Source organism: Pogona vitticeps, chromosome 1 (genome assembly GCF_051106095.1).
Source record: "Pogona vitticeps strain Pit_001003342236 chromosome 1, PviZW2.1, whole genome shotgun sequence".
NCBI classification, from domain to species: Eukaryota; Metazoa; Chordata; class Lepidosauria; order Squamata; family Agamidae; genus Pogona; species Pogona vitticeps.
Window position 1 is genome coordinate 183,415,683 of NC_135783.1, and position 11,965 is coordinate 183,427,647.

At 38.6% G+C, this 11,965-nt stretch overlaps 1 protein-coding gene across 5 annotated transcripts in view; it reads left to right on the plus strand.

Moving 5' to 3' along the window:
• Window positions 1–11,965, plus strand: part of TMEM237 (transmembrane protein 237) — a 36,602-nt gene that overhangs the window by 21,618 nt on the left and 3,019 nt on the right. For all 5 annotated transcript variants that reach the window (XM_072978786.2, XM_072978790.2, XM_078379827.1 and 2 more), the window contains 4 exons: window positions 652–775; window positions 2,242–2,433; window positions 3,997–4,070; window positions 11,720–11,813. In XM_072978786.2, the coding sequence (XP_072834887.2) occupies window positions 652–775; window positions 2,242–2,433; window positions 3,997–4,070; window positions 11,720–11,813 (484 nt within the window). The remainder of the gene's footprint in view (window positions 1–651; window positions 776–2,241; window positions 2,434–3,996; window positions 4,071–11,719; window positions 11,814–11,965) is intronic.

The following is an 11,965-nucleotide window of genomic DNA, read 5'->3' on the forward strand; positions in this document are numbered from 1 at the left end:
CAGATCCCCCGCAGATATGGGGGTGGGGGTCCTACTGTATTTTGTTTTCTAGAGAAGGCTGTTATGTGCTGTGTAATGCATTATTTTAGATAGCTTCACTGAGTAATAGGGGACTTAGCTGATTGTTTACTATGTAGGAATTAAGTGGCTTTAAGTTCAGGTTGGCGAGGTCTGTATGTTGCAGTAAGCTTTAACTGCTAAGAATTCAGTCTTGTCATGAATAAAGTAATCTTATCCATGCTGTTCATGTTTGGCTCTTCTTGCCAACTAAAAACACTGTGAAGGTTCTGCTAGTCACCACTAGAATAGGTCAATTTGAATCAGTGGGACTTAAAGAGGAATTGTGCCCCAAATCCCCATTGATTCAGGGGGCCTACTCCAGTGCAACTTACTACACTAAGCAAAGAGTTTCAGATAGTTTTCAAAACTGCACAATGCCATCCTACATTCAATGGCATGTACAATTAGTTCAAAGAGAATCATAATAAAAAAGGTTTCAGAAGCAGCAGTGGCAGTGGGTCTATAAAGAAAAGCAAATCAATGCAGTCTGAGTGCCTTATCCTTTGCACACAAAAAAGCCTTGTGAGGCAACTAGATATAAACAAAGGATTTATAGTTTATAGTTCCTTAAATGTCACTTTCTCTCTTCAGGACGTTTCCAGGCAGCTGACCGCAGAGATTTGATTAAAACTACAGAAAACATTGATGTATTTATGGATATGAAAGCTTCTTGGACTACCAAGGATGTGGCACTTTCAGTTCATCGTGGCTTTAGGTATGAACTTAGCCCCATTTGAACATCAGTGAGAGCCGATAGGTGGGTTAAGTGAATGAGATGTCCCACTGAAAATGAATTACATGTCCAAGTGAAATTTTCCCTCTTGAAGTTGTGTCTTTGGCGACCCTTTTCCAAGTGATCAGGAAAACAGAAAGAAAGAGGAAACAAGATGCAAGAAAGGCTGTGCTGAACAAGTGATCTTTCTTGCTGTATTTATTACTGCAAATTTTTGTGACTGACAGGGCATTACCGCCAGAGCTAGAGAAATAGTCTTGGCTACCACAGTGGCAATGGTAACATTAATGTCCCCTGACTTATTTCTCCGGCTAGTTCTTCCCTTATGAATGAATCTGTACCTGGGGGGTGTGGCTTTGGATCTATGCCCCTCCTCCCAGAAATCTCATTTCAGGCCTGCTGCCAATACTGCTGTCCCACCTGCAGAGTTTTCATGAGTATACTTGGGACTGCTGTCCCACCAGCAGTGGGGCATCTTTGCCTCATTCTAACCACTATTAGCTGCCTCTCCAGACATCTAGGATTGCTTTGTTAAATGTCATGTGTGGTATGTAGACACATAGTGAAACCTGGGTAGGTGTTTTGTAAGATGAATGCAATCACATCCATGTACCTTGCATTGCTATGTTCCTTTAGAGAACTATAGGATGGTGAAGTGTCAGTTACCCTCTACCTGTAATTATTATTATTTCTTTAGACCAACCACAAAAAGCTTGTATGCAGCTTAGCTGTCAATTTTTCTTTTGAATCCTTTCTCCTGAAACTGAAAACATTTTAAATTCTAAATAGGAATACTGTACAGTACAGCCCTCCTATCTGCGGCATCAGTATCTGCTGATTCACTTAGCTACAGTCTGAAAATATTAAAAGAATAATCCTACAGAAATTTATATTTCTAAAGATGAAGTTACCAGAACTGACCACTAAAGAGAGGCAGAGACCATCCTATGTATAGTGTTAGTATTTGCTACAATTCACATTTTTCAGCATCCACGGGGGATTGGAGCTGATGTCCTATGGATACATTAGTCCTACTGTATAGCAGGAGCAGCATTGTCCTGAAAATGTGAAAACAAAGATGTAAGGACATAGCTCCAGAATTTTGTTGGTGATTTGTATAAATGGGGTAATTCACCGGAGTGAATTGCTGCTGAGCAATGAGCGTCAGTTGTATTATGTTGTATATACCCTGTTGTGCAGCAGGTGTATATGGATCGCTAATAAGTTCTCTGGCCAATGAGAAATGAGAAACATGCAAACACCGATAATATGTAGCTAAATGTTGTTAATAAAGGAAAAGTGAAAGGAGATAGAAATTGTCTTGAAGATGGTAGAATTATAAAAGTTCTAAGCCTCGTTGTTACTCAAGTCTGTGATATCCTGAACACCTGAACTCTGTAAGATTTATACCAACCCAACTGAGTCGTAATATGCCTGTATCCATTTAGGGTGATTGGACTCTTCACACATGGCTTTCTTTCTGGCTACACTGTCTGGAATATCATCGTGATTTATGTCCTGGCAGGAGACCAGCTGTCAACTGTCTCAAACCTGCTCCAGCAGTACAAGACGTTGGCGTATCCTTCTCAGTGCCTACTTTATCTCCTGCTTACAATTAGCACTGTTTCAGCTTTTGACAGGTCTCATTTTTGCTCATTTCTCTAGCCTAATGATAGTGTTTATGGTTTCCTTCTAAATTTAAAGCCTGATTAAAATCCTGATCTAGTTACAACATCATTCTCCAAGTTAGTTTGCCACAGCTGGCTCTGTGGTCGCCCTTTAAAGCACCTCCCATCCTGGGCAAATGAACTGAGTCACAATCCTACCATCTCTTCCTTGTGTTCCACTGTTCTTTTTCCCCAGTCCAGTTACAGAACGGAGTTGTGTCATTGTTATATGTCAGAAATGGCTGCCCAAGTATGTCTAAGCTGGTTTGTACAGCAGTTCCAGCAAAATCGCTGTAGGGCGAAAACGTCGTCAAACGAAATCAAAAAACCATTGAAACGCATTGAAAACTGCTCAGTGCATTCCAATGGGCTGAATACCTGCTCATCCAGCAAAGATCCTCCATACGGCAGCCATTTTCGGTGCCTGTAAAGTGAAGAATCCATCCTAGAAAACAGCGGGGGGCCATTGTCTTCAGCTGGTGGCCATTTTGAAACCTGACGATCAGCTGTTTGCTGATTGTCGTAAAGCGAAAATCGGTTCCCGAAGAAGGGAACTGATAATCGCCAAGTGAAATTCCCCCATTTAAACCATCGTTTTGCGATAGCAATTGCAAAAACCTCACCGTAAAGCGATTTCCTCGTTAAGCGGGGCACGGCTGTATAACAATATTTGCTGTACAATGCATGGCTGACCTGCCCAGAAGGTCTGGAGGTGAGCAGACCTAATTTGTTCTTAGGTTTGTGCAGGTATATGTTTGTTTCTGGATGGATAGGAGGAGACCAGCAAATGGCTGTCTCCTAGAATATGGTGTTTAGTAAGCGATACAGCACCTTCCATTTGCCATGTCTGGATCCAAAATGGCTGGCTGGTTGGATGGATGGAAATATAAGAGACTGGTTGAGGTCAGTCTGAGGTGTCCTCAGGGGCTCAGCACTTGGGAGTTTCCAGAGAAAGTGTTAGCTTTCATTTCAGCTGTCTCTACTCTGATGCTTCCTCCTTTTGCTATAGCAGCTGGTGTCTAGTTGTTGTTTTCCTCCAAGTTCCAGCCCTTTAACCCCTAAAGTGCACTAGCAAGCTTTAAAATTAGTAAGGGGTGTGTGAACTCAACCCATTGGTGACTGAACATCCTTACAGCTGATCCAGAAACACACAAATATCGGTGCTGTGCCACAATCAGATACTTTTTTTTCCAAACCGGGGCAGTACCAGCCTGAAACCAGAATGTTTCTTCTAGTAGTTTTATCACTGGCCCCCATTTTTGTCCTGTTGCCATAGTTGACTTAGTTCCTGACATTGGCACACAACTTGACGGTGCACTGATGGAACAGTCGTTGTGCCGTTTGTTTACTAGCACAGCAACCCCTAACGTTTGTGGTTGAGTGTAAGTGTCTTAAAAACAATGGAATTCTGCCATTGGCTTCATTGAGAACTGGATTCCTAGTTATAAAGTACGTCTGATATATCAGAGTAAATTATTTTCATTGTTTTCTTGTTACATTACATTTAAACATATCTATTTCATATCCACTACTTAGGATTGACTTGGCTAAAACATCTGTAGCAGTACGTGGCTTCCTTACTTTGGATCCTGCAGCGATTGCCTCTTTCAGTGAGTAAAACATTAGGGCTAGAGCATTAAGTATAGGAAAATTACACATGTACTGTATGTGTCTTTGTTATAACTTCATTACTGTCCTGAAGCAGGACCTTTTCTATTTCCTTGGTATGTTTTGGCATAAATATCCATATTGTGTTTCTGTAAAAGATCCTGTTTCTAGAAGGGTCAGTATCATAGTGTGACGTTTACCCCGTGGCCCCTGATTATTTCACCAAACATGAAGTTCACGCTACATTTCCCAACATGCCCTTTACCACACTGCCACCCGTTGATCTGTTTATCAGCCTATCTTTCCTATGAAAGACTGAGGTTCTTTCATGAATAGTTATTACACACATTCTTAAAGTTACACAAAGCTTCAGTATTTCCCTTAACCTCTTCTATACTTAACTAATACATGTACAGTGGTGCCTCGCAAGGCGATGCTAATTCGTTCCGTGAAAAACGCTGTCTTGCGAAAACATCGTCTTGCGAAACACAGTTCCCCATTGGAATGCACTGAACTCTATTTAATGCGTTCCAATGGAAAAATCACTGTCTTGTGAAAATCGTCCATAGAAAACATTGTCTTGCAAAACGTGGTTACCCATTGCAATGCACTGAAATCTATATAATGCGTTCCAATGGGGAAAAATCATTGTCTTGCGAAAATCATCCATAGGAAACCATAGTCTTGCGAAGCGCAACAGCAATCTAGGCAATCGTCTTGCGAGGCACCACTGTAATACTCTGACTATTCACTCCCTAAACTTTCTGCCTCAAGGCCCAAACAAACGATCTTCCTTTCTCTTCAAACCTTTCTTCCCTCTTTGCTCCCTTCTCTCTAATCTCCTCCACACTCTTCTATAGCCCCCCCTTCTATCTAGCTGGCTCTGCCTCCTTGCAGCTCCCTATTGGTTCATGCAAATGAACTGCTGAATATGCATGACAGGGTGGCCACTACACGCAGTTTCTTTTTTTTTTTTTTTTTGTATTTTTATTTTTTATAAGGGATAACAAAAAGGAAAAGGGAATTGGGATTGATGAGGAAGAGGGGAGACAATAACATACTTTCATCCATTCTGTACCTATTGCCATATCAAGATTTTAAATTATTCTATTTACTCTTTTCTGCCTTCTAGATTCAGTTCTCCTTTCAATATGTACTGTTCACAAGCTGCCTGTTGATTCTGTCCACTTGTTAAATAGATCCCATCTTTCTGTTGCCTTTTGCAAGGGATAGTCCTTCATAACTTCTGATAAAATGTCCATTTCGGCTATTTCCCGTATCTTTTCAATAAGATCTTCTTGTTTCGGTACCGTTGATCTTTTCCAATTTTTAGCATATAAAATTCTAGCTGCCGTAACTATGTATATAACTATATAATTCTTTGACTTATCTATATTTTCAGGTATCATACTCAATAAAAACAGTTCTGGGGTTAATGGCACTTTACAGAGCAATATTTGTTCCAACATTACATGTACTCTTTTCCAATATTGTTTCGCTACTCCACATGACCACCACATATGATAATAGCTTCCCACTTGTGATTCACATTTCCAACACTTATTTGATACATCTGTATACATCTTTGACAATTTTTCTGGGGTCATGTGCCATCTATAAAACATCTTATATATATTCTCTTTAAAGTTTACCGATCTTGTAAGCTTTATATTATTTTGCCATATTTTCAGCCATTGATCAATATCAATGTTATGCCCTATATTTTGTGCCCACTTAATCATACATTCCTTAACCATTTCATCTTGCATCTTAATTTCCAACATATAATTATACATTTTCTTAACAGTTTGTTCTTTTGAACCTAATAAAAGTTTGTCAAAAATCGTTTGCTCTAAGTAGAAGCCTTCTATTTTATCTTTTGTATATCTAGATTCTAGCTGTGCTCTAGGCCACCACTCTATATATATATTCTGTGACTCTAGCTCTTCTTTAGACTTTAGTTCACCATCCTTTTTTAATAGATCTTGATATTTTAAAAAGTTTGTTTTTGTCATAAGACTGGGTTGGATAAAGGCCTCTAACGGTGACACCCATACAGGTATTTTGTAATAAATTTGTTGTACAATTTTTCTCCACATTCCCAGTAAAGCTCTTCTTATCATATGTGAATTAAAAAATTTTTTGTTCTTTGTCCTTTTTATACCATAAATAGGCATGCCAGCCTAATTGCAAATCATGTCCCTCCAAGCTAAGTAATCTATCATTTTCTAGAGTTATCCATTCTTTTATCCAATCTAGAATACAAGGTCTATAATACAGAACCCAGTCAGGAAGACCAAAGCCACCCCTCTGCTTAGCATCTTGCATTGCCTTAATTTTAATTCTTGGTTTTTTACCTTGCCATATAAATCTCATGATTATCTTATTAAATTCTTTGAAAAATGACTGTTTTAATATTATAGGGATTGACTGAAATAAGAATAGGATTTTTGGTAAAATAGTCATTTTAATTGCTGCAATTCTTCCCAACAACGATAGTTGTAATTTGTCCCATTTCTCCAAATTATTCTGTATCTCCTTCATTAGTTTCATGTAGTTATCTTTGAATAATGTACTTGTCTTTTTTGTAATTTGTATTCCTAAATATCGAATTTTCTTCTCCTCATGAAAGTTCGTCTTCTCTATTAGCTCTTGTCTTTCATGTTCTCTCATGTTTTTGGTAAGTAATTTAGTCTTCTTTTGGTTTATTCTCATTCCTGCCATGTCACCAAAAATTCTTAACGTTGTCATCAGGTCCTCTATTGAATCCAATGGTTCTTCCAATATGATAACTAAATCATCCGCAAAGGCCTGGAGTTTGTAGACTTGACCTTTCACTTTTAATCCTTTCAATTCTTTTTTGTTTCTAATTTGTTCGTTTAGTATTTCCAGAGTCAAAATAAACAGGAGTGGGGAGAGTGGGCACCCCTGTCTAGTACCTTTCTGTATTTGGATTTCTTTTGATAGTTCGCCATTGATTTTTACTTTTGCCTTTTGCTCCGTATATATTGCTTTAATTAGTTTCATAAATCTTTCTCCAACCTGCAGTGTTTTCAATGTGTGCATCATAAAATTCCAGTCAAGATTATCAAATGCTTTTTCCGCATCCAAGAATATCATAGCCATCTGTTTCTCCGGGTGTACTTCATAGTATTCCAGGGCATTTAAGACTATCCTTATATTATTCTTCATCTGTCTTTTAGGGAGAAACCCAGACTGATCTTGATGTATCAAGTGGGTTAAAATTCTTTTCAATCTAGTTGCCAGGATAGTCGCATATATTTTGTAGTCCACATTCAACAATGAAATTGGCCTATAATTTTGTATTTCTTTACCTTCCGTGTTTTCCTTATGTATAAGAGAGATTGTTGCTTCAGTCCATGTTGCTGGTATTTTCCCTTCTTCTTCAATGCATTCTAGAAGCTTTTTAAATGGCTGGAGAAGCACCTCTTCCAGTTCTTTGTAGTATTCTGCTGGTAGTCCATCTGGGCCTGGTGCTTTCCCATTTTTTTGTTTTTTAAGGGCTTCTGTAATTTCTGCATACGTTATAGGCTCATTTAAGGCCTGAATTTGTTCTTTAGTCAATTTCATTTTATTGTGCTTCAACAAATATTCTTCCTGGGCTTCTCCATCCACTTCTTTTTTCTCATATAACTTCCTATAAAAATCTTCAGCAATTTTCTTTATTTCTTCCTGTTTGAATTTTTCTGTTCCCTTTTCGTCTTTCAAAGTTTGGATTATTGTCTTCTCCTTCTCTTTCCTTAATTTGTATGCTAACCATCTTCCTGGTTTATTTGCATTCTCAAAAAAAATTTGCTTTGCAAATTTGAACTTCTTTGCGGTTTCTTCAGTGAGCAATATATTTATCTGATGTTGTGTAAGTTTTATCTTCTCTATAAGTTCTTTGTTTGTTGGGTTTTGTTTCAACTGCCTCTCCTCTATGGCTAATCTACTTTCCAGAGTCGCATATTTTTTCTGTCTTTCTCTTTTTTGTTTAGCTGCAAATCTTATGGCTATTCCTCTAAAAAAGGCCTTACTTGCCTCCCATATCATAAACATTGAGATATCTGGTCTCATATTCTGTTTAAAGAAAAAGTCCATTTCTTCTTTTACTTGTTTCTTAAATTTTTCATTTTTTAGATGTAATATATTCAGCTTCCAAGTGAATTCTCTTGTTCTACTTCCTATTTGTAACAAAATTGGGTTATGGTCTGCAAATGTATTCGGTAAGATATGTATTTGTTCCAACTCTTTCATTAGGTTTGTTGATATCCAACATGTATCAATCCTTGACCACGATTTATGCCTGTTAGAGTAGAAAGTATAATCCCTTGTCTTTGGATTACATGTTCTCCATGCATCCACCATATTTAATTCTTCTGCTAATTGTAGGAAATTTCTTGGAATTGTGCTTCTCTTCTTTCTACTAGATTTTTCTGTTTTTGTGTCTAGTTCTCTGTCGAAAACAGCATTATAATCTCCAATTATGCAGTAATGATCATACTCTTTATTTGCCAATTCTCGGTGCAATTGTTTATAAAAGTTTTCTTGATTTCCATTTGGTGCATAAATATTGACTATTAGGAATTTCTTAGATTCTCTTTGGATTTCCACCATTACTATCCTTCCATCCTCTGAGGCAAAAATCAGGGAGGGCTCCCATTCCTTCTTAATAAAGATAGCTACTCCTTTCTTCTTTTTGCTCACGTCTGAAGCCGCAAATAGTTTTCCTAATCTTGGCCATTCTAATAATTTCAAATCCTTTCTTTTCACATGCGTTTCTTGGATGCATATAACATCAGATTTCTGTTTCTGCAGTTGTAGAAAGATCTTTTTTCGCTTTTGGGGTGAGTTTAGGCCGTTTACGTTTACTGATAAGATCTTCAGTTGTTTTCTAGTCATCTTGATTTAAATTACTATCCTTTTGTTTTTTCTTCATCATGCTTCTAGTACATCTTGGCTCTATTGCTTCTTGTTCTTCTGTCTCTGTTTCTGATTCTGCTTGTGATAGTCGGCTTTGTTCCTCTCGAGATCTTTCTTCTGATTCCTTGTTGTCAGTTTTTTTTAGCTTCTTCTCATTTTTTTCTATGAAGTTTTGTGCCTTCATCGGGGATGTTATGTTGTATCTCTGTGTATCAATCCGAAAAAATAGCCCTTCTGGTGTTAGCCATCTATATGAGATTCCATTTTGTTGGAGTAGCTGTGCCAAAGATGCATATTCCTTTCTTCTCTGTCTCACTTGCCATGGGATTTGCTTTAAGACATTAATTTTCTTGTCTTCTATTATCAATTGTTTTTCTTGTGAAGCCCTTAAAACCTTATCCCTGATTGCCTTCTTCGTGAATCTCAAATGTACTTCTTTAGGTAAATTATTTTTTCTAACATATGCTGTACTCACTCTGAAGGCTGCTTCCAGACCTTGGCGGAATTCCGCTACATCCATCTCTATTGCTGGTGCGAGGGCTTCACTCATTACTGTCTCCAAGTCCTCAGATCCCTTTTCTGGTACATTTTGGATTCTTAGCATCTTAAGAGCATGTTCCATTTCCAGCATTATTAGCCTGTCCTGGCATTACCTTTGGTCTCTCTGTATCTGCTGTACACTTTCTTCAGCTTTATCTAGTCTGGTGTCTGTATTTTTCATTTTCCCTTCTATATCTTGTGTTTTAGTTTTGATTTGTGTTACCTGCTCCTTTGTCTCAGTCAATTCTGCCTGTATATACGTCATTTGGTTTGTCATTTCGGTCAATCGTCGATTAATTTGATCAAATCCTGTGGACAGCAGGTTCTGCATAGTGGTCTGCCATTCTTTATCAGACTTTTCTGATTCCTGAGAGGTTAATTTCCCTAGTGCTGATGTTTGGGCTGGAGAGGTTCCTGGTGTTTGGGATTTGGGGTTGGGGTTCGGTCTCTTTGCAGCCATTATGAAATCAACCCCAGTTCAAAACCTACTATCAACCACCTTCCCTTAACCTTCCCAAATCTTTGCCCAATATTGTAATGTATATATATCACAGGTTTTTTTTTTAAAAAAAAATTGGCACTTTAAATTTCAACTTCCATATACCACATCTCTTGAATTGTCCACCAAGTCCTTCTGTGAGGATCCAGGCTCCGTAGAACCCCAAAAGCCCAAGAGTTAATATCGTGGAGAATTCTAGTGTCCCAGGGGTTTTTAACCAAACAGTTGGATGCGCTAACACAGCAGGGAATTCAAACCATATGCAGCCTCACCCAGATAAAAGGCAATCTTCCGGTATTTCCAACTTCTACTGTTTTTTCCAGAACCAGATTAGTAGAAAAGGATAAGAAGAAGAAACAAAGAAAGGAAGAAAAGAGATCTTGCCTTTCCCACCTCAATATTTCCACAGTTCAGTTTCGTTCTTGCTGCAAAATCTCTGAAGAAAAGGGAAAAAAGCTCCAAAGTCAATTAGATATATAAAATCTGCCAATAATATTCTGCTTTCCTCCAGTAGGTGTCTTCCTCTCCTCACGCACAGTCTATCCAGTTCAATACATTGTGCATCCACTTAACAACGGCTTCTCCTTTCAGCAGACAAAGCAAGAGGGGGGGGAGTTTTCTCTCCGTAGAAATAAACCTGGCAATGATATTCTGCTTTCCTCCAGTAGGTGTCGTCTGCTCCCCATACACAGTCTATCTAGCAGAGTCGATTGTACATTGTAAATCCACTTAACAAAGTATGTGGCGGGGGGGGGAATTTTCCCCCCACAAAGATAACATGTCGTCTCCAAGCTTCGGTACTCGATCTGTTATTAAAAGTTCTGTCAAGTACTTTGCCACAGTCAAACAGGATCAGTCCACAATTATTTAGTTCATCAGCAATTCCCAGGCACAGTCTTATTTTTCTGACCTTGGCACGGTCCGGCCAGAGTTAGTTTCGCTTTTAGGCTAGTTCATTAAAATAGGACCGTGCTTCAAAAGATTTGCCGCTTCTAAGCTTTCTTTCGGTCTTATCTCTTTTATCAGTTCGTTAGCTTAAAAGGCTCCAAGTTTTATTTATTATTGTCCATTTTTAACTACAATCATCAGCTCTCCTCTTTCCTCGGAAATTCCGGAGTACTCACTGCTTTTTGTCACCAAAATGGCGCTTCCGTTCCAGCTTGTGCCTCGTGGATCTCTTCAGAGGGAAAAAAGACAGGCCGCCGCCCCTCAATTCTTCCTCCGATGCCCACGTTCGGTCCAGAAGAACTTCTCCTAGCTCTTCCTCCACCCTTTTGGTCTCCTAAGGGTGCCAAGCTGGTCGGTTTTCGGCATTCCTCAGGAGCTTCACCCGAGTGCAGCCAAACAGTGCAGTGACAAGCTCCGCCTCCTCTCTACACGCAGTTTCTTAGATCAGAGAATGTTAGAGATCTGTAAGTGGGTTATGTAGCTTTTTTTAAAAAAATAGGTGTGATGTTTGGGGATTGTTTACAATTCTCTTGTCCTTGATGTGGATATCAAATAAGAGCAAGAATGGCAGTAAGCTTAGTGATCTTGCTAAATAGCAGACAGTGTTTCTAGTGCTCAAGAGGACAATCTAGGCTATGAACATAGGATTGTGAGGGAAACAATATAGGGGAGTTGTAATCAGTTTCATGATGTGACAATGAAAAATTGGTAAATGTTATTGATTTCCTTCTTTTCTCTCAGTGTACTTTGCAGCTCTTGTATTATCTCTGAGCCAGCAAATGACAAGCGACAGAATCAACCTCTACACACCACCTTCAGAGAATGGTAGCCTCTGGTAGGAATTTTGTTCTTTTTCTGCTTAAAGACTGATTATTTTGTGAGATTTGCATCACGTTATGTATACATCTTTGTCAGTGTATGTAATATAATGCAATGAATTGTAAGTGTTGCCAAGGCTCATCATATTGTGACAGAAGTTGCATAATA